This window comes from Patagioenas fasciata, chromosome 7, assembly GCF_037038585.1.
Source record: "Patagioenas fasciata isolate bPatFas1 chromosome 7, bPatFas1.hap1, whole genome shotgun sequence".
Lineage (NCBI taxonomy): Eukaryota > Metazoa > Chordata > Aves > Columbiformes > Columbidae > Patagioenas > Patagioenas fasciata.
Genome location: NC_092526.1, coordinates 10,797,083 through 10,820,488, shown reverse-complemented (window position 1 = coordinate 10,820,488; position 23,406 = coordinate 10,797,083). Strand labels below are relative to the sequence as shown.

The 23,406-nt window shown below is 45.4% G+C and overlaps 1 protein-coding gene across 2 annotated transcripts in view; it reads right to left on the bottom strand.

Moving 5' to 3' along the window:
• Positions 1-23,406, bottom strand: part of SLC12A8 (solute carrier family 12 member 8) — a 54,098-nt gene that overhangs the window by 12,557 nt on the left and 18,135 nt on the right. For both annotated transcript variants that reach the window (XR_011739955.1, XM_065840796.2), the window contains exons 6-8: positions 11,827-11,940; positions 4,014-4,101; positions 2,165-2,252 (exon numbers count right to left, since the gene is read on the bottom strand). Coding sequence is in view for 1 of the 2 variants with exons in the window: in XM_065840796.2 (XP_065696868.1) it covers positions 2,165-2,252; positions 4,014-4,101; positions 11,827-11,940 (290 nt within the window). In the remaining variant the exon portion in view is untranslated. The remainder of the gene's footprint in view (positions 1-2,164; positions 2,253-4,013; positions 4,102-11,826; positions 11,941-23,406) is intronic.

Here is a 23,406-nt window from a genome sequence, read left to right as displayed (position 1 = left end):
GTCACATGGAAGTGAGGGCTGGGGTCCCCACTGTCAAGAGCTGCAAGCACAGGCACCGTATCTAAAAGAAACCCCCACCCAACTATTATACACAGAACCCCACAATATGAAGAGTGTGCAAGAAAGCTTTGAAACAGGAGTGCTGCTGGTACCCTGGTGTAGGGACGCGGGCAGGGTGCCCTGCATCCCACAAGTCCTTTGCTCCCACCTCTCCTCTCACGGAAAATAAAGTCCAAATGAACCCGGGTCCTCCCAGTTTCTGCCCCTGTTGAAGTCAGGTGGCACATGCTTTATTGGAAGGAATTAGAAAAATCTACGTGGCTAAAGGCAATTCAAGCTACATCTGCCTTTTTCTCATCTATGAAATCCTCATGCAGCAAAAAGGAGAATGGATAAAAAGCCATAAAATGCTTGCTGTTCGGGGAAGTCATGTAAAATTAATGTTGTGGTCCAGAATCACACAAACTTCCTACCACAACCTTTATTTTCGCATGAAAATCCACTTGGCCTTGTGAATTTTATTTTGTTGGATGGAAGAAACTTGAAGCAAAGACGAGCAGATATCAGCTTCCATTAGAACAACAGACAGACACTCGATGGGGAATCTTCCCTTCCCTTGCCTCTAATCCTGATCTGACAAATACTTGGAAGAAACAATCAGTTGTGCCAGACATCATATATTACTTTAGCTGCCAAAAATGCTTGCATTTAAATGTACTACTTGACATTCAAATCAGTGTTAGAGGGGAAGAGTCCTTTTGACCGAGGCTGATGAAATGCTTTGCTGGGAGTTCTGAGCACAGAGAGTGTGAATACTTTGTAAGAAATTGGCACTTCGAGCTCATTAGAAGTGAAATTACTGAATCTCATTTTTATGTTTAAAAAGCCAAACAAGTATTGTAAGGGAGAAAAGCAGCCAAGCCCTCGCTCACCTGTGAGTGACAGAAAGGGAGAGTGTGGATGGGTAATGATCTCTGCCCCCTCCCTCTCTCCAAAGTCATTAAAATCTAAAGCAGCTTGTAATAACTCAAACAAGCAATATGAATATTTGGACTACACCATTGTTTTGTTCCATACTAGGGAAAAGAAAACTGAATCTGCTTTTTTTGGGTTTTATTTATTTGCTTGGGGTTTTTTTTGTATTTAACATTATTAAATATCTTCACATTCTTTCCTGGGAAATTTTTCATTCCCCCCCACCCCCGAGGGTTTTGAAGTTAAAACACAGCTTTAACCATCTCTTTCTCTTCAGCTGATTCATTGAAAGCTGATTCTTTTAGCTACTGTACTTTTTGCCCACTAAGTCACTGACATACAAAGACATTGCCTCAAAGAAGGTAGGCTCATTCTTTTTTCCCCCTGAAACAGAAACGATTTTTTACTTTAGGAGGAAGTGGTAGGAGACATACTAATAAATTGGAGTTTTTTGGGGGAGCTGGAGCTACAAATTACTTAGAAGAAAACAAAGCCAGAGTTTCAAATTGATATTTTAGCTTAAAACCATGTTACAAAGCAAATAAATGACAAACACCTAATTTTAAATTAATCACAAGAAATAGCATCAAACATGGTGAACCCTTGGTTTTGGATAATGCTGACAAGAGAAAATTAGCCCTTCTGTATCTCATCTAAAGGAAGACAATGGCACATACCAAAATCTGTTTCTCTCTTTTTAAAGGCCTGCAACGACAAATCTCCCTCACATATATACACCCATGTGGAATGTCTCGAGTTTAATAATCCTATTGCTCACCCTGCAATTACAGCCCACTAGATATGGAAATGTAAGCTTCGCTTGACTTAGTAAAGATAAGCAGTGGGGTTCTTTAGAGATTTCAATTTGGTCTAAGCTTTCACCAATGAGAAAGGATACAATGAATAAAATACAGCATTTATCATTAGGCCACATTAGCATATTTTAGCTCTTAAAGCTATTGCTGGGTGACTATGCCAAGATTCAGCATTACTGGATATGCTGGTGAATGCAAAGCTATTCAAATCAATTGTACACTGGGATTTGCAATGGGAAAATCCCCCTGAATTTCAATGAGCGATGGGTACCCGAATTCCTTAGGCTTTTGGAAAATTCAAGCATTCAGTAAGGCAGATGACAACCCAAAAGCGCTACTATACAAAACCACATTGGATTATTGAAACAAGTTACCTTCTCAGCTATCATAAAGTCATAGCGGAGTGACTGACGGGTACAAATGGCTCCCAGCAAAAAAACAAAGACCATGTAGAGAAACCACCTGTAAATAATAAAAATAAACTATTTTCTTCCAGCAAGACAAGACCATTGAGAATTCTGCCCATTAGCAGAGCCAGGTCAAGGACCTGCAAGCTGGGTCATCAATCACTCTGCACGGGCTGTTCCTGCAAGATTCAGCCTCAGGGCTGAAATTAACATCAGTCCATGTTACTTACCCACCACAATGTACCAGGGACAGCTGCAGCATGACCATACTGTACCCCTGAAGAGAAGCTACCTGCATTCTTGATGTGTGCATGGGGGAATAAACCAGTCCTGGGAACAGACTTTACAGGAGGCTCTCAGGTGATAGTTGAAGATCATAGAATCACAGAATAGTTTGGGTTGGAAGGGACCTTCAAAGCTCACCCAGTCCAATTCTCCTGCCATGAACAGGGACATCTTCAATCAGATCAGGGTGCTCAGAGCCCCATCCAGCCTGGCCTTGAATGTCTCCAGGGATGGGGCATCAACCACCTCTATGGGCAACCTGGGCCAGGGTTTCACTACCCCCTTTGTAAAAAATTTCTTCCTTGTATCTAACACGAATCTCTCCTGCTTTAGTTTAAAGCCATTACCCCTTGTCCTACTACAAGAGGCCCTGCTAAAAAATCTGTCCCCATCCTTCTTATAAGCCCTCTCTAAGTACTGAAAGGCCACAATAAGGTCTCCCTGGAGCCTTATCTTCTCCAGGCTGAACAAACCCTGAACAAACAAATTCTCAGTCTGTCTTTACAGGAGAGGTGATCCAGCCCTCTGATCATTTTTGTGGCCTCATCCAGACCCTCTTGAACAGATCCATGTCTTTCCTGTCCCTGCTCACTGGAGGGGATTGGACTAGAGGGCCTTCAAATGTCCCTTCCAACCCCAACCATTCCATGATTCTGCAGATACACAGGTCCTCTCATCTGGCAGTAACATAAAAACACAGCAGCAAGCCTGATCTACCATCTCAGTCATGATCTTCCTCTGGTGTCTCTGGCCTTTCCAGTACTCAGGTGGAGGTATAAGCTAGTCTGTCCACAAAGCCCAGGCAGCAGAGATGTGAATGACCACAGTCCATCCATCTGTGATACTTTTGTGTCCTGTGGTATCCCCTCACGTAAAACAAGCACCAACTTCAGCAGGAATCCTTCTGAATTCTGAAGATCCCTTCTTTCTGAACCTTGGTACATAATTAAAAGTAATAATTTCAAAAGCAATCTAGGTGGCAATGAAAACAGGCAGAAAAACCTACTGCATTTTTTTTTTTAATATGTAACAGTATTTTACTCCTGGAAAGCAGCGCTGCTCGGGGCTCCTGGGCTCCTGCATTCCCCTGGCCTTGCAGGTGGGTGGGTCATCTCATTTGTCTTGGCCCCATTTTCCCAATATTAAAAATTATATATTTTTAATGTATTTTATATTTTATGTGTATATAGAAAAATAAAACACTTTGAAGTCAACATCAAAAAGTGACAAAATCACGCTACCCAAGCCTTTGAGAACTTTGCATCCTGCCCTGGGACAGCCAGGTTGCAGTAGCACAACCACTCCAGAACCAACACACATCCCACCCATCAGAGGAAGGACTGATTACAGCCACACTAATGAACCTCTAACCCACCCAGCGTAGGTGGTGGTAACAGATGATAATTTGAATGAGAGCCAGACTTTAATTTTCCAGATGGCTGAGTAATAAAAGGTTGATGGGAACATGAAATGGACTGGTCACATCCAGGGCAGCCTTGAAAGAGTAAATTTTCCTCAATTTATGACTTACGAGGTGGCAATAGCGGCCAGAGACCCCAGGGGGATGTTGGTAGCAGGCTTCTGGAGATCTCCACTCATATTGAAGCCAGCCATTACACCTGTATTTTGTAGATAGAAATGCAATTTAGAGTTAATCTAAGTTATAACATATATAATACACATTACAATATGCAATAAAAATTAATCAGTTAATTGATTGCTTCAGAACAGTAACTATTTCACTTCATTGCACTTGCACACACACGAATATTGGCCCCTATCAGTTGCTTGGTAAGAAACTGTTCATGTCTTCAATGGAGCCAAGCCACCACTAACACATCTATAAAGAGCCCTTTGTCCAGTTTGAACAATGCTGGGAAGAAGGAGAAAAAAGAAGGAAAAAAAAGCAGAAATCTGAACAAAACCCACCTTATCTTAAAGCAAACCCCACAGAAGACAATGTTGTCCAATTGTTGAAAAGAAAAATGCTACCATTCATCAGAGCAGGGCATTCAGCAGGTGGTACAACCCCCCCAGACCAGATCCATTACAGATCCCTGCATTCACAGGGGACAACCGCCGTCACAAAATGTCCTGTCCTGTTCGTGTTTAATGACAATCACATGCACATTTAGCAGAGGTAACAACAGTGCTCAACACGTAGGTGGCACCTTCCAGCCAAGGGATCTGCTTTGGAAGTGGGCATTATCTCTGCTTTGCAGATAGGAAAACAGAAGCACTGAGAGGGCAAGTGATTTTCCCAGTGTCACGTAGAAAACACGTGGTGGGACTAAGAATAAAGTACTGAAGTGTTATTTTAAGCCAGAGTACATGGCATTGTACAATCAGGGACAGTTCTTAGCCTAAAAAATCACCATCTAAAGAAGCAAGAAAGGGAAACAGGATGGAGCAAAGGATTACAGTCTCCACGCTGAGGCTGGGAACCTGAGGTACAAATTGGCTGAGAGGCTTTGCCCATAGTTGAAGGTGAAGTCACACCAGACTTGCAAGAAAACACAATTTCTCTTGTCATATTATTCCAAAAGTGTTTCTAGAAGACTTCAGATACCTGCTATAAATTAAAAAAAAAAAAAAAAATTAAAACCCTGTGATTTAGAATCCTGATGAGAATTTGGCCAATTTGAAGGCAGGACGGAAGAGCCTCTTTAAGACACTAACTTCTGCCAATCACTGTCCCACCCCTCAGATGACAAACTAATATCTTCATAAGGACGCAGTGGCCAGGTGCCAGCCAGCAGTGCTCATGGGATGGTCCCTGGGAGCTGGGATGAGATCATCACAGAACAACAATGAGAAGGAGGACGCCAATGCCACAGCGTTCACAGCATCTGCCAGCCCCGGCAGCAGGGGACCGGCCACACGTCAGCCTGACGCTCAGCTGCCAAGCCCAGCAGTCATTCCTCATTTTCAGGGGGCACAAGAATGATGAAGTCAGCCTCTGAGGCTGCAAAACTGAGTGACTACAGCTCTAAATCAGCAAAAACCCACTGCATTTTAAGGCTCAAACACTGATTGCTGCTTGGGAGGGTTTTCTCCCAAGATGAAGTGTAGACAAGAGCCGTGGAACAAACCTCAGGGTGAAGGGGACAAACCCAGCTCAGTCAGATCAATGTTTTCCCTACAGACCTTGCGTGACCACCTATGGGTTGCCAACAGGGAGCAACGGTTGGGCTGCTAATTGAGGAACAGAGGCTCATGTCCCTCCTCTGCCCCAGGCTTTGCTGTGTATTGTCATAGCTCCATCTCCCCATCTGCTCGATGGGAATCATAATACTTCCTCTCCTCGCTGCGCTGCCGTGGGGATAACACGTTAATGAGCACAAGGCACTCACATGTTGCCAAACACATCAGCTAAACATCCAGGGCTTTATGTATTTATTATTAATTTATAATCTTTTTTTTCTCCCTTGATCATTCCATTCACCGGCTATCTCTGTCCTCCTCTCCAGCACAGAGCCAGAGCCCCAACAGCCGCTTCTTGGTCTCCACAGGCTCTTGCCATTCCTCAGCTCCTGGAAGAGCTGTCTTCCAGATTCAGACCAGATTTGCATCCTTGACACCATACCAAAAACATTACAAATCAATGTGAGTTCTTAATTTTCTCCTGGAAGACTATTCTGTGGATCTATTTCTGAACAGCACTGTTAAAAGCCCATCAACTGGTGTGCTTTTCCCTTAAATAAAGCTTCCAAGTGCTCTTCAAGCATTGCTCATTTTAAACAGCTACACAATAGGCCTAGCTGGAGGTGAGAAAAGTTAGGAAGGCAGAAGTCCATGGAAATGATCATGAATTGTTTAGGTTGGAAAAGACCTTTAAGATTATCAAGTCAAACCACTAATCTAACACTGCCAAGTCCACACTAAACCAGGTCCCTACGTGTCACATTTACACATCTTTTAAAGACTTCCAAGACTCAACCACTTTCCTGGGCAGCCTGTTCCAATGCTTGGTATCTCTAAGTGAAGAATTTTTTCCTAATAACCAATCTAAACCTCTCCTGGTACAACTTGAGGTCATTTCCTCTCATCCTATCACTTGTTACTTGGGAGAAGAGACCAACACCCTCCATGGTACGGCCTCCTTTCAGGTAGATGTAGACAGTGATAAGGTCTCCCCTCAGCCTCCTTTTCTCCAGGCTGAACTGCCCCAGTTCCCTCGGCTGTTCCTCATAAGGCTTGTGCTCCAGACCCCTCACCAGCTTTGTTGCCCTTTTCTGAACTCTTTCCAGCACCTCAATGTCTGTCTTGTAGAAAGGGGCCCAAAACTGAACACAGAATTTGAGGTGAAGCCTCATCAGTGCTGAGTACAGGGGGATGATCACTGCCCTGGTCCTGCTGGCCATCATGCTAAATGAAGTCCCTATGAAGCACTCTTCAGTGACATGCTACTTTGCCAATCAGGGGCAAAGCAGAAAGCTGAGAATACTCTGAATTTTTCTTCCAAAGGGAGGAAACTATTGTCAGAAGGACAGCTGTTAATCTCATGTGCCTTTTGGCCAAGTTTCCCAAACATCTGGCACCACCTCTAAACCTGAGGTTGAGCTTGACTCATCTCTTCCTCATCCAAACTCCTGCCTCAGCAAAGCACTGGGGAAGCACCAAAATTACATTTTCTGGACTGAATATGAAAAAAGTTGAAGATGTGAGTCACCAGCACAGCAATGACTGCACAGTCCAGGCCATCTCATTGTGTCCCTCCCACAGACCCACACATATTCAGGAGCAGCCAGGAGATGACCTGCCAGAGCCCACATAAACAGGATCTTGAGATCAATGACTGACCTCCTGCCCAGCAGCAACTAGGGGTCAAACTCAGGCCAGTGCACACCATTAGCTCTTGTCACAACCACCAGGAGGTCACCAGAGTCTCATGGCTTCCACTGTCAAAGGACCAGGCCACCACAGAGAGAACCAACATAGCTCAGCCACTCAGGCCAAAGCCATCTCCTCCATGCTGCAACTACACCTCTGACCTGACTAGTACAAAAGTATGGACAGTCTGGTAGTACAGATATATGGACAACGCCAAAGACACCTCTCCACCGCCAGCCAAAGAGTAATTTTCCAGAGAGGATGACATCTGCCAAAAAGCAGTACTGAGGAGGTCTTTTGCAAGCAGCAGACTAACCACCCCACTTTTCAATTTAAAGAAAGTCTGATTAATTTTCAAAAAAGACCTAAACAATCTCCACCATCCATAGACTCAGTCACTCCCAGTCAGAGAACTGGTCTAACTTTCCAATAGCCACAAACTGCCTTTCCAGAGACCTCAGCTACTGAACAGAAGAAAAACCCAACACTTGTATATAAAACTCAACGACGTAGGGAAGTTGGGACGTGCCTTCCTCCAGACACAGACCTGTCCCTAGGGAAAGGCCAATCCCTTCTGAACTCAAGCAATCATATCTGCAGATTGTCCATGGAGAAAATTATCCACCTCTCTGCTTTGGTGAGATAGCAGGCAGGATTTTCCACACTGGCTATTATCTCAGAGAGCAGCAGATAATGACAAAGCTTCTGGACAAGGAAGCATTAAAACACAGTCAACTCAGCCAGGAAATTATGGCTGAGACAGTCTGTACATCGCTGCTATTCCCAGCGTAATCCTGTCCTGGGTATCATCCAGGCGGTGGATATGTGCACGAGGGGACCACCTACATTGTACATTAGATATGACCATCAGCTCCACCAGCTATGGGTTATAACTGTAGATATGACCGCTTTCAAACACCCATAGCATTTTCCAGTGAATTTACTATAAAATATAAAAGGGTTTTTTTTTTCCTTCACCCAAGAGATGAAGAATGGAAAATCTTATCTAAGAATTGTAGCTAATTTTTTAAAAGGGCCAAATTCTCCACTGATGTAAGCTGGCACCTCTCCATCGGCTTCAATGGAGTTGTGCCAGTTTACATCATCTGATAACTTAGCCCAAAACTTCTAAATCAATTTGCTGTCATTTTGCTAGTGCCAAATATGGTTTATTTCAGAACTGATTTCAGTATGATGATATTTTCCACTAATGCCGCTTCAAACGTGGTCTTACTTTTTTGTATCACATGACTACACACTTCTTTCATTAGACAGAAAACCTCGGGGATTTAGCAGAAAAAGACAAACATTCTCTGCACAACAGAAACAACGCTTAACTTCATTTTTAAAATGCACTGTCGGTTGCATGGCTGCTGCCAGGAGTTGAACGCAAGATTCCTTCTCCATGCAAAGCCCTGGTTAGATGGGTAGCTGGGTGTTTGCATATCACAGCATGGCAGCAAAATATATGCATTAAGAAGGTATTTACAAACACAGAAAAATATCTGGTTAATGCACAGAACGTTTATAGGCGTACATTCTATAGCGAGTATGTTAGTCTTTTTGACTGAAGCCAGCAAATCCGGGTCTTCCATACCCATGTGCTCGCATTTAGGTCAGCTCTAGATGTATGTTTTGGATCGCTCAGCTACTTCTCTATTATTAAATGACAAACTTGATGGGATAAAGCCAGTTGCACTGCACACCCAGCTGAAATGGTTTAAACAACGTTCACCCAGGAAGCAAACGGGCCAGCCTCTGCTTAGCACCATTCAATTGTAAAATACAGAGAAACAGAGAAAACAACCCAACCTAGAGCATAACGATCCAAGGAGGATGCTCACAGGAGGCAGCATGTCACTGCTGGTCTATGGCAGGCTGGGACAACCATCCCACCTCTCCAGCCAAAGCACAGACCTGGCTGCTCCTCCTGCCCACCTGGTCCTGGGAAGGGTCTCCCTGCAGGTCCTGCTCCCCTTTCCCAAAGTGGCTGCCCCTCTTTGCTTCTACAGCTATCCAAAGGTTCCATTTCACTGCTATTTCTGGTGGAAACGGGCAACTGAAAACCACTTTTCAGCACATCCCAGAGACAAACCGGATGAATTCAGGCAACCATTTCAGAGGGAAAGAGCTTATCCTGAAGAGATCAAAACAGTTTCACTTCAAAGAGGGACATTTCATCTCAGAAAGTCCCAAACATCTTGTTTCATAATTTCCTAAACATTTTTTTTAAAAAACTTCGTTATCAAAACAGCATCTTAGATTGTAAATAGCATATGCTAAAAATTAAAAAGTGTAAACACAACATTTAATAATCAAAGATAAACAGAACATTGCTTTGGGTCAAAGAAATGTTTCAGACTGGCTCAAAGTAAGTCCTCAAAACTAAACAACATGTTGTTTTACTAAAACTCTCCCCAAATTTCCTTTGCATCTTAACACAAAGGATTTTGCTTCGGCTGGATCACTGTGAGGGTCCCAGCAGAGGCAGGTGCCACCTGGGATGGTGCTGGGCAGGAGCACAGGCTGGATGTGACAGCCTGGGGGTGATGTTCAGGTGTCCCTGCCATTCCTCCTCACGTGGAGGTGCTGAGGATGGACACTGCCGCTCGCTCGCCGTCTGCATCACACTGCCTGCCCTGCACCAGAGCCACTGGCAATCCCATCACGTCCCCCAGCCTGCTATGACATCAGTGCTGCCGCCAAACCCACCCCTGAAATATCATCTCCAACCTCATGGACCACCTGTCCTGTCCTCTGCGGCACCAGCATCGCACCCCATCATGGGGAAGGAGGTGAGCTAAGCCAGCGTGGGTCCAGAGGGACACGGAGGAACCAGCCCTCACTCACTGACCCCGTCTGAGGAGATGTGAACTTTATTCCCAGCCCTTCTGAAGCTGCACTGGCCTCCCCATTTGTGACCCCCAGCAGAGAAGTCTTGACTCCCACCTTCTTACAAATTTCTTAACCAAATCACAAGTTCTTCTACGTAGAGCATCGAACCCAACCCTACATTTTATGAGGCTCCTGAACTCTGCAGTGCTACAAATAGCGATAACAGGAGCAATAGCGATGTTATATGGTACTACTGGCACCACTGCTCCAAAGGAACAATTTAAATCCTGTAAATAACCAAGCAATTAAAAAGAACGCATGAAAAAGCTGTTCAGCAACCAAAGTAATTATACATCAGCCCAGACTGTATTTTCAGAGAATGTTTAACATTACTACTGGTATTACTACTGCTAACTAACAAAGCAACAGGCTGCCAGAGCTTTAAATAAATTATATCTATTAGCTTTGGCCTTCTTCCTAGCAGCCAAGCATTAGCAGTGATGAAGAACCATTTAATATGGCTAATCAGGGTAATTTTCTGCACAGCTTTGTCATAACTATTCCTTCTTCTACAATCAGGGAGCTGGAAAAAATCTGCTTTCCTGCAGAGGCAGGGCTCATGGGGAAGGTCTCTTTCTTTGGCCAGGGTCTTGCTTAGGCCAGGCAGAAATGACAAAAGAAGAGGGCAGGAGCCAAATTCTTCATGGTGCCAATAGTTCAGGCAGGTGAGTATTCCAGGAGAAAGTCTACATGGAGGCAATAGCCAGCCTGATAGGCTGGCAGAGAGGATTACAAAGGAAAATTTGAAGTCCTGCACTAGATGCACGTGACAAAGTGACTACTTCTGCTATCAGACCATTCCTCCAGACCCATCTGCTTCACAAAAACTTTTAGTTTGTCTCCCTGTACTGCAGCAATACTGCAAACAACTTCCAGCGAGTTGCTTAGAGCTAATCCTCTGAAAATTCATTCTGTAATCCAAGGATTCATCGCTATGGAAACTGCTTATAATTGGTACTTTTTATAGCTTAAAAAAAACCCAGCATCAACAAAAGGTATTGTAACTGCAATCGATAGTGATTTCATTCCCACTGGAGACTGTCACCTTTGGAAAGGGGACATGGATCTCTCTGAGAATTTAAGGGAATGAATAATATGAAAAAGCATCCAGTTAAGCTCATGAAGGTGAATTCTGCTGACAGGCAAAGATGCATCCATGACATTGTGAAGAGAGTGGTGGGTCAGTATCGTGAGCGATGGCATCAGTCCAATCTTTCTCACCTTCCCAGGGCAATCAAATAATACAGCTTACCTAATAAGTTAAAGCATGAATGGCACTTTTAAAAAGGCTTGATACCTGACAGCACTGGCCAAGATCAGTGCCTGAGCCTTGTCCTGAGTGGGGAGGGATTTTCACCACCACGTCAACCCATGGAGTTGACCAGCAGTTTCTGACCACAGAGACACAGAAGAGCACATTCAGGTGAACAGGAGTGTGCAAAATTTGAGGTGCTGCAGGAAAGCCTGAACATTTGGGATCGACCATACCGAGTCTGCTACAGTCAAGTACAGCCCTGCTTGCCCCGCCAAGCAGTCCAGAGGAACTCCCCTTGCTTCTGCTTGTCTCCATGATGTGACTGTGGAGGGAAAGAGAGAAAGGATAAAACATACGGTACCTGTGGCAGCTGGGAAAAACACTCCAAAAACAGTGAAGAAGGACTCCCCCTGGCTGTAGTCTGGCAGCGTGTTGTTGAACATTAGCTCTTCAGAGTAGCCGACGAAGCCATGCTCTGTGAAGAGACAAAGGGCAAGAGGAGAACCTCAGTAATCATATGGATCGCAGGAGACCCTCCAGTCTGGTCCTGGCAACCACCCATCCTCTAAACATGTGTGATAGCAGTGCCTGTTTCCAGGGATTGTTTGAAAGGGTGACTGGCAGGGAAAAGGTCAGTGTGGTTGCAAGGGTGTCGATGCCAGTGCAAGGCATAGCTGATGATGGGCACAGCAGTGGAGCCCAGCGTGTTGAGCAGCACCGCTGGACTGGGAGGCTCTCGCCAAGCCAAAACATGGATCGTATTGAGTCCTTTCTGCGAGCAAGTGGGATACCTTCCTGTAAAACCTGTCCACAGAGGAAAACTGGCCGCAGGGATCAGCTAATATTTATATGTATTTATCCATGTCACTTAAATGCTCTTTCCAAATAGAGCAACCTGATCTAGTTGGAGATGTCCCAGCTCATTGCAGGGGGGTTGGACTAGATGACCTTTGAAGGTCCCTTCCAACCCAAAGTGTTCCATGATTCTATGCTACCACAAGACAACTGCATCCCTGAGCAAGCCCTGACACTGTACCCCAGTTCCATGCTTCTGCCAGTCAAGCTCCTGCACAGACAAGATCTGAGATGTGCCCATGCTGTGAAGCTGCTACAAACACACCAAATTTATACACTGGTTGCCAATAAGCCCAGAGCCAATACAGACAGTTTGTTAGAGGGGGTCTCCCCTACAAGACGGGTTTCCCAGTGGAGAAGGAATAATGTGCTCTAAAATTGCCCACTGCTCTCTGATGCCACACGGTGCACTTACCCTCCTGAAGCCACTGCTCTCCCATGGCTGTGTTATCTCTAAACCAGGGCTAAACACAGGGCTGAGCATCACAACCAGTTACCCCCATCCCAAAACTCCTGCAGATGTTTCTCATGGTGCAACAAGGAGCTAATGTCGAGAGCTGGGGCTGTACCCTGCTCCCCACAGCAACTCCTGCCAAGTCTTGCCAAGGTCACACACACACAAGTTTTATTTCCCAAACAAAAAGTTTTACAGGAGATGGGAGACAGGGAAAAGCAATGGGTAAGATATCGACATCATGCAACTGGTTTACTGGGTATGTAATGGAGGATCCTGCTCCCTCAGTTCAGGCTGGAAGGAAAGGTCAAATTATTCCATAAACTTGGATTTGTTAGGAGTAGTTGAGCCTGACAGCTGACATGCTGGAAAGGTTTTGGATGCTTATAGGTAGCAAAGATAACTCATGAAAGCAGGTTAAGGGATTAACAATACCTGTACAAAATTAATAATTCAATTTTCAACAGGCAACTTTGCTTGTTAATGTAGTATCTTAATCTGTGGAAACTTCTCCTCCCTGTCAGTAATCCAAATCCTTATGCCAGCTGGAGGTGGGAGGTGAGCAAAGTCGGCTCCTTTTTTCCTCCAGCCACTACAATCTATTTCCACAAGACATGTGGCTGCAATAACTTGCATTTTCTCATTAGCAGGCAGGATGTTGTTTATGGCTGCACAGGGTGACGGCGAGAAATTAAAAGAAAAAAAAAATCCATCAAAGCTGTCCCATGCCTCAAAGACAACATTAATGATGTTTGGACAATAGATTAAACCGGAAAATTAAATCAGAGCTCCAAACGCAAGACATACCCATTTAAAGTCTCAGAATATAACTAACCACAGACCTTTGAAGCTGCCACAGAAAAATCCTATAGATAATCAAAAGTTTCCTACTACATCTGCATTCATTGTGTTGCCTGAACATGGATGGAAACACACTGATAGAAAAGGTCTCCTGCTGCTGGGCTTTTTAGAAGTGCCAGCGATCTTCACCAGGAACAAGTCCCAGGTGAGATTTAAAGGGAACAAGCTCAGTACAGTACACTGACCTCAGGACCCCACGATCTCCACAGAAGGTGTGGCTTCTGGAGAAATAGAAGGGGGGTTTGTGTAGGCTGTACATTTGCACAGGACCAGAGCTGAGCTCCTTCAACCGGAACTCGTGTCCACCTTGACACAGGGGCCGGCTGCAAAGCTCCCACCAAACTGCTTGGGGAAAATGTTGGTCCCTAGCCAAGGGGTTTTTCACCAAGATTGTGCTCCTCATAGAAATGTTAAGTAAAACAAAAGGAGTGGGTAAAATATTCCTCTCGCCCTGAGGAGATCTGCAGACCTTCTCCAACCTGTGCTTTGCAGCAGCAGAATCAAATATATCTGTCACTCTTGGCAAAAGTTTGCCCCACCAATTCCTAAAATTGCCTGTGAAGTGGACTCCAGCATCTTTTGATGGTTTACTCTCATATTTTCCTGGTTTTATCATTTAAGTTTCCCCTACTGTCCAGCCAAAATCACCCTGTTTGAAGCTCACGATGCTATTTCTTTCCTGATCCACCAGCTATTTGCATTTTTAATAGCATCCTTTCACTTACTGGAAACAGTCCCCATTCTGCACTGCTACAGTCAACCATTTCTGCTATCTATAAAATTTCACATTTGCCTTAATCAAACCACAAATCGTCCTTTTCACACAACTTCCCCAGCTTGTGCAAGTTACTATGGAAGTCTGACCTTCTCATCCAGGCTGCTGCGAGCCCTTTCCAGCTGGGGGCCATCTGCAAATAGAATCTGCATATTCTTCTTTCCATAATCCAAACGGTTAAGGAAAATACCAAATAATACCAAACCAAAACCAGACGCTTGCAGAACCTCACCAGGCACAGCGTCCTGCTTTGAGAGTGAACCATCTCCAAACAGGATCTTCCAACCAAGTTTTGAGCTATATAATCCAACAATGACTTGATCCAGGCACTTTGGGTGCCTTATGTCGCCTTTCTCATATCAAAGGATGAGTATACAACCAGACTACACTTTCTGTGATACTGTTTTGGCCATACCATGGCCAAACAGAGACCATGAAACCCATGAGTCCAACATCTGACCCACACCTGTGTGCATCTGGCCCCTATTAATCTGAAGAAGCCAAACAATTCCTTGTGTTCCACCCAGTTGTCTGCTGTTCCCTTTCCCACTTTATTCCCCAAAGTGTAAATCCTGGGTGGAAGAGACAAAGCCCAAAACCATGGTAGATGTCACTAGAACCACAAAAAAAGACAGCCGTGGATTTGTTGAAAGTGCCACAGGATGCACCTACAACTCTCTCCCACTTCTGCTTCCTTTCCTCACGGCTCTGGCAGGCAAGAGGAAGCCCGGCCATTCCACATTTCCCCTTTGTACAGAACCAGGAGCTTTCTTCTCTAATTAAACAAAAGTTCATCCAAATGTTACTTGTCACTGCAACCTCATCTCTCAGTCAATCACCCTGTCATGAAGCAAATCTCACATCCCTTTCGACAGGTTTTACTACCAGGATGCGCAATAGCCATCAAATTAAGCAAGCTACCAGCACGCGACCATGGGGCTGAGAACAGCTCGCTGTGAGCATCTCCTGGTCGCCCTCACGCCTGCCACCAGAGCAAGTCATCTGCGACCTTTCCGCTGTCGTATTAATGGGACTAATTGTGGCTGACAGGGCAATTGGACTGAAAATGATCCAAAACAAAACAGGAATCGGCAACTGAGACCAATCGGTTAAACCAACAGAGCACTCAGTTGGTTGTTCAGAGAGTCAATTATCCACATCCCATTGAAAAGGCACTTCAAAAGGACGAGCTTCGGAAAGAGGAGGGAAGGAAATGCAATAGGGTCTATATTTGGCTCTCTGATCTCCAAACAAGGCAAGATCATTTTATCAATTTTTTTTTTGTGTGTGTGTGTGTGTTAGAGGATCTTTTCCTCCAGTTTACTGCTGGGTACATGAGACCTAAGCCAGATTCCTCCCTCCTCACTCATTACAAAATGTTTGTTTGATAAATTTTGCTCTCAATTAATTTATGCAAGCTCACAGCTTCTAAATCCTGCCTTTAATGATCCTGCTCTCGGTTGGCTTGCAGAGAGCTGGAGCTGAAGTGCTATAAACAATCTTCCCAGTGTCATGCTAGAAGGAAAATAATCTGGTTCCTTCTCTGTGGCGTGTCAGCCTTATGGGAAATGCACAATAAAGAGTGGTAACAATTTATTTTCATCATTAGATACTCAGTAAGAAGCAGGCAAATAATGGTTTTCTCAAGTGGCTGAGCTGAAGTAAATAAACAACAGGGAAAAAATTGACTTAGAGCAACATTTGAATTATTCCTGTGATTTTTTTTTTCAGTCCTTCCAGTTGCCCTTATTAAAATGATGTAATAAACAATAAAAACCACCTAGCAAGTTTCAAATGGAAGAGCTTCCAGGATGAACGTCCTCCATTCACAAGTGCAGGGGGACCACAGGGGGCTGCACATCAGCCTGATGCAGGAGGAAGAGGAGGAGGAAGATGGCCAGGATTCTCTTGTCCCCTTGGACACCACAGATGCATGGGAGGAGGCACCAACCCTGGCTGCCACCGCTGCATCCCCCCTCCACCCCAACTGGTTTCCATATTTGAGCTTTTCTTGCACTTTCTCCCACCTCTCATCCCATGGAAGAGGATGAAAGCAGCCAAGGTTGTTTTCAGCACTTGGGACCCACCTCAGCAAAGTGACCCCTCCGTGAAGCCCAGGGTTTCAGAGCAGGACTCGAGGTGTTTGGAGAAGGGGGTGTGAGGTGAAGCCGTGGTTATGTGGGGTCAGGCCATTATACAACAGCACAGAGGATGACGGTGCTGCCAAGTTCCAGGCAACCTGGAGTTCATTACAGATTAGTCAAGTCTTGGCCAAATTCAATAACCCTGTTCGCAAGCTTAAGGTTAAGTAAACCCTGGCATCGAGGCAGGGGCTAAATAATGCAAAAATGGAAAACCACCTTAAGAAACAGCTCCCAGAAGACAGTCACGTATTGCACTCTCCTAGTGATTAGAGATTTTAATTACGAAGGTGGATGCTGAAGTCTTGAATTGGTGAGATTTTTTTTTCTTTTCCTAAATAAGTAAGCCCACACGTTCCTGCCTGGAAGGTACTTGCTGAGATGTACTTTCAGAGGAACAGCTGGAAGTGTTTGTCTTGCAGCACATTTCCCAGGTCTGACCCCAGTGTTTTCAGGATCCTGTGCGATGTAAGACACGGAGAGCCAAAGAGTAATTACATATCCTTGGCATAATTATCTCCCCTCTCTCTCTTTGCCATTTCTTCTTCCATTTCTAAACCCTCTGGCACAAGCTCCAAAATCCAGTCATTCCCCTTGGACAACAGTTCAAGTGCACGCCCAGAGCAAGGTTCTGGTGCAGGTGTTGGAGATACCCAGGCAGATGAGTATGAAGAAAACAGGAATGGTCCTCACAGCCTGGTCCCACAGCTGCATCCTCACCTGAACACACACCTCTGCAGTAAGATAAAATTTCACTCCTCACCAGCCACATGCTTGCATTTTCCTCCTCCAAACTCTTAGCCGAGGGCAAGGTATAAGCCCAGGAATTCTGAGCTGTTAACTCTCCAGTGGGCAAGTCCAGCCCTGTCAGGTTGGTAACTCTCAGAATTTATGGTCTATCAGATGACAGTTGGGGGGGCCTAAACCAAATTGATTTCTACCCAGACTGAAGCGCTCTACAGCACATAAGGAGTGAAATTCTCTCACCAAAAGCCTGCAGAAGCTTATCCATGGATGGTATGGTGGTCACCCAACTCACCAAAACATACTTACTACCCATCACCTATCACACAAGAAAAGCATCTTCACTTGCCAAGGCAAAGTCAGGCATGCTTGGCTTTAATGAAGCAATATTTTTATGCCAAACCACAATCAGCAATAGGTTTTTCAGCATTTCAGTGTGCGATTGCAGAAACCCAGGACTAACCCTCCACATAGAGACTATGGATGTGAAGAGACGGATGCAACGCCATGAATGTCACCCAAACCTCACGATCTTCTTAACTTCGTTTTCAACCCATGCTATGCAAACACTGAAATTTAATTTGAGGCAACAAGCAGCACAGGATCCTCTGACACAACAGCTCTGAAGGATGCTCTGCACTGACATAGCCATGCTCCAAATGGTGCTGGGCTTCCCCAGCAAAGCGGGTACTCAAACAGGAGGTACAAAGACATGGGTCCAGCTGACTGCAGCCACAGCCCAGCAACGCCACGTAGAACACCCAAGGAAGGTCGCTGAAAATGATGCACCTCTCCAGCGGTCTGGCATCACCAAAGAGGTGTGAAAAGGGCACTGGGGTCATGAATAATGCTTGTATCACTTTTCCCAACACAACAAAAAAAAAAAATCAAAGTGATGCAGTCGCAAACCCCACCCCTGCGCATCACTCTGTGCACACACTTGGCTTCCTGTGTTTGGGCTTGTTTAACACCGACATCAACAATCGCATTTCCAATGCTCTTGCAAGGCCAGGGTGCTTCTGCAGCCCTGCCCTTGCAACCACCCAGCACCAGCTCCAGAGGTCCTCCCAATATTTCTTCCCAGGCCAGTCCCACACAACCACCTCTGCTCCCAGGCACTGCCTGACAGCCTGGGACATGGCAGGCAGAGACGTGTGAGAAAAACATGGAAAAGTTGGGAAGGAAAACAGTGAGAAGGAAGCAGCACTGGAGGTGGATGGACAGTATGGCGGCTTTTCTGTGCTACCAGTCCACTGCTCAGCTTGCTGTGGGCTGACTCTGGGCCTGTGAGATGCATGAACAGATTCTCACCAGAAAGTCCCAGTCCTCTAAGAGACAAGGAACTGATGAGTCATGAAAGCAAAGTGCGGTAAGAGGCAGAGCTGAGCTGGTAGGTACAGAGAATAAACACAACCTTCGCTGAACTTGTACAGGTATACAAAACTGTTTTAACATCTTCCAGGACATCTCCTGCTTCGCTTTGGGATATACAAGCTCTGTCTGGAAGGCTGGGAAGCAACAGAAGGAAAAGAGAAGAGCTGCAGGGGAGCAGAGCTGGAAGAGGATGGGACAGACTGATCAGATTGATTTTTCTGTCTCCGGGACTCATCCACCCAGGGAACTGCATTCACCAAACCCAGGTTGCCCTTTCCTGCAGCCTCAGTGCAACGCGTGTGCCATGTGAGTCAGCGTGGATCAGCAAACAGGACGTCTGCTCTGTGCCAGACTTGCGGGCAGCATCACAGCTCTGTAGCTGGAGATGGGGCACGTGCAGCCCAGCTCAGACGGAGAAAAGCAAACACACAACTTCTGAGACCTGCCCCTAAAGATGCACCCTCCATAGGTCACAAATGTTGTCATGCCTTGGGTTCATCTGAGTTCTCAGGGCCACGTCCTACCTGCTGGCAGCTCCCACAGCTTCAGTATTTCTGCATGGGAGTCTTAAACTAGGCGAGGGAAAAAATAGAGAGGAATTTTTGTTTGGAATACAGGCAGGTCCATGATTCTACAGTGATAAAAACGCAGCTATTATGCAGCGAACACAAAGGCACGTGGCCACGCTGACAGATCAGGGCAGAAAGACTGAAGAGCATCTGCTTGAGCTGCCAGGCACTGAGAGATGGGGGATGCAGGAGCTCCCAGGTCCTGCTCTACCCCACCCCAACCCATGCGGCTGCTGGCAGCCCTAAGCACAAAGTCCTGGGAAGAAGAGGAGGTAGGAACGGGAAGGGACCAAATTCCCTCTGTAATTTCATCCTGAAATACCAGATAAACACATTTACTATCAAAGGAGCTCAGAGCAATTGCAGATCCCGAGCCACAGGCAGCAGGAATGATCGCTGCCTCCTCACATGGCAGGAGGCTGCCAGCTGAAAATTAAGCCCTGGGTGCCATAGCCCACATCTCCCCACCGCAAGCAGCATCTTCAAAAACACCAAACTGAAGTTGAGCAGCAGCAAGAGGGGTGGGGACAGGAGTCCGTTGCTGCTTTTCCAGTGGTGGTGCACAAATAACCGCCTATTCTATCGCTAGCACCAGGAGATGGTTTCATATGTTGGGACAAACAGCACGCTTACGTTTCAAATTCGTCAGAGCTGCAAGTAGCAAAAACCAGATAGCTTTTAGTGAAAAAACAATTTGGCAAGACGGCAGCAGGGGGGAGGAGGATCAGAGCAATTTCAAAGAAAGAAGGAAAGGAGTTCCCTTGTCCAAGACTTTCTCTGCACCCATAATAAGCCCAGCAAACCCAAAATGAGAGATTATGTAAAGTCTGTAATCGAAGGAGTGAAAGCCACAGTTAAAACAATCTAAAAAGGCCGAGCCCTGAGAAAGGCAACTTGAATCCCTTATCTTTTGATGGAAAAGAATGTGCTCCCTGAGATTAATGACGTGTTTACCCGAAAGGAAATCGCCGCCCTTCTGAAGCAGCGAGTGTTTGTTCCTCCCAACCCCTGTTTTCTGCTCCAGAGCTGATCTCCCAAACCTCCTGTTTAAAGTCAACACACAATACGGCTTCCTGCCGCTGACGGGCTCCAAGGGATCCCACCATTAACCCTCTCCCAAAAAACACCCTCCATCGCACCTGTCCGTCCCTGTTACCACTGGCGGGGATGAAAACGGGATGTTTAGATCACACTTGGAGCACCAGCATGGAGACAGGCATCATGCCAATGGCTGCCAGCAACCTTGCTGCAGGGTGATGAATCACCCCCGGGCATGAATATTTCTCAGCTGAGCAGACAGATCAGCAAGCATGGAGAGTGACAGCGCTGTCGAGGGGAAGCAATCGCTGGCTATTTTCCCATCTTGCTCTTCTCCCAAGTCTCTGGACATAGCAGGCGACCTCTTTTCGAGCTGTTGGGGGTTTCGGCAGCACGTCCTGCAGCCTGGTGCTTTCGGAAAGAGGTTTAACACCAACCAGCGCGATGGTCTGCAGTGTTACAGGAGGCATGGAGGAGCATGGGATTTGTGCTCTGAAAATCCTCGAGCGAGCAAGAAAACCTACAGCAGAAGTGCTGGGGGGTGATCTGTTTGAAGAAACCTGAAAAAAACGCTTGGGGACTATCAGTCCTTTGTATATGTGACAAACCCAAGAATCCACATCCTCTCCCTCCTCATCAGGCTTGGGGACGCTGAGGTGGGGACTCAAGCCTCAGGGGTGGTGACAGTCAGTAAATGCACTCACACCCCACACCAATCTCCTCACGGTCCAAAGACCTCCGAGTATCCTGACCATCAGGTCGCAAGCATCCTCCTCCTCCTAAAGCCAGCTGACCTGCAGTAAGGGGTTCTGGCCAACAGCTAAAAATAGGGCACACAGCAGAATATACAAAGGGAGCTGCTTAAATTGGACTCCAAAATTCATGGTTAGCTAATGGAGCAAATTTCCTTTGCAGGATGCTGTCACCCCTCTCAGATCATGAAGCAACCTGTTCTCCCCCGAGCTCGCCCCAGCCACATCACATCTCCTGCGGGACTGGACTGGGTGGGAGGAAACACTAATTTCTGCCCAACTCCCCATGTGCCTGCTCTATATCCACCCTGGCTTCCCAAGAGGGTGGAAAAGTGGAAAACCACCGGAGTACACAAGAGCGCACACAGGCAGCTCCTGATCGCAAAACACCAGCACCTTGGTACTGCCTAAACAAAAGCAAACTCAGAAATGCACCTGTGGGAGTAGCTAGCAGAGCTGTTTGGCACTTATTCTGTCTCTACAGGTTGGTGAGGTTTAATTACTTTTTTGCAAAAGAACCAAAAAATTTATATTTTCTGCAAGTGGAAAATCTGAAATTTTGGTTAGGAGAAAAAAGGAAGATATTTTAACATGCGTATTTCACCTCTATAAAGTCCACTCATGTTTTATATTATTTAAGGCTAAGCACCAGGCTTGTCATAATATATAAAATCCTTCCATTAGTATTTTATTTTTTGATGTGGTATCCACTACCTGGCTTGTTCAGTGGTATTCAAACCAGCCAGCGGAAATGGTTTTATTCATTACAAAGAGGACAAGAAGTAAAACATTCCTTTCTTCATCTTTTTTTCCTAGGAAAATAGTTTGCAGCAAAGGGATATGATTATTAATTATGGAGTAGTATTTCTTGGAAGTCATGCCCAGAGTCCCTGGTTGTGGGAGGTTCTGCAGAACTTCTCTGACGAAAAACCCCCGCCCTGAGAAATCAGAATTTAGGCTGAGTCAAGGCACAACAATTGGAGGAAAATGAACAGCATTTGAGTGGCAGTGACAATGACACACATCCTTCGGGCACACTGGAGTGACCTCCTTTCTAACTAAGAGATACTCCATGTGCTGCTTGGGACACATCCCAGTCCACGTCCACCAAATCCCCATCTTTCAAAAGAAAGCAGTTAATCAAAATAATCCACCAGACCCTGCCATGGTCTACAGAGTCTGCTGCCATACTCATCGCTGTATCATCCCATTATTCCAGGTTATGGATGTATTATCCAGATGACAATGGTTTTTTTCAAATTAAAACTATTCCATTCAGTGATTTTTTGGATTCTGTGTCCAAAATGATAGTTTGATTATTTTTCAGGGGGTTTTCATTATCTTCTATACCACACACAGCTACAGCTTTGAGTCGGACTTTAGAATGCAAATCAAACTGGAAATCAAACTGTTTGATTTGGGAAAGGTTGAGCAAAACTGTTGTCACCTGAAAGGATTTTGGTTTTGTTTGTTTGAAACTATTAATTGAATTCAGTTTAAATCAGAGAATACATTGTTCCTACCAAAATCACATTTTTCAATGAATGTATTTTCCCTTTGAGTAGAATAGAAAACCAGGCCACTAAAGGTACAACCAGGCTAAAATCTCTTACCTACAGCCAAAAAAGGCCCAAAATCGTTAACACAAGCCAGCAGAGAAGATGATGCACAGCAGATAAGGACCCATGCCCCACGCAAAGTTTTCTCTTTAGCCTAGGGGAGGAATGCAAACTAGAAACAAAGCGGTTGGAGAAAGAATCTAATATGCAGAAATCATCTTCATAAATTAAGTACCTGAATAAGGAAAGCTGATTTAGGGCACAGCTGAAGTGTGACTGGAGTTAAACATCAGGGGAATGAAAAAAAAGAGGATTTAAAATATCTCCACCATTTAAAACCAATTATGTAGTGGCACCAAAAAAAAAGAAAAAAAAAAATCAATGCAATTAAATAAAGCTGTCCAGTTTAAACAAAGCAACAGGGAGAGATGGAGAGATTATGGGATGATATATATCTTCCTCGAGCCAGTCAGTTTTATTAGGTCTCTAGCATTAAACAAGTCGCTGCTGAATGGGAGGGTTTTATGGGGGGAGTGGGTGGGAAAAGCCCCTAGGAAGGCAGTGCCTAGCCAGGGACAGAGCCAGCCGAGTATTCCAGGATTTATTTACAAGCTCTAGGAAGACAAGTTTAGCATTGCCTTGCGGGGCAACAGTGAAGAAATTACAGGTTAAACCAACCGCATACAAAATCTCGTACATAAATCAGGAGCAGTATTATCTAATAAGCAAGTTTAAACCTGCAACAGCTTCAGCAAACCCTCTCCTGCTCCAGGGATGGATCCAGGCCAGCCCAGCCCTGATGGCACCGTGCAGTAGCAT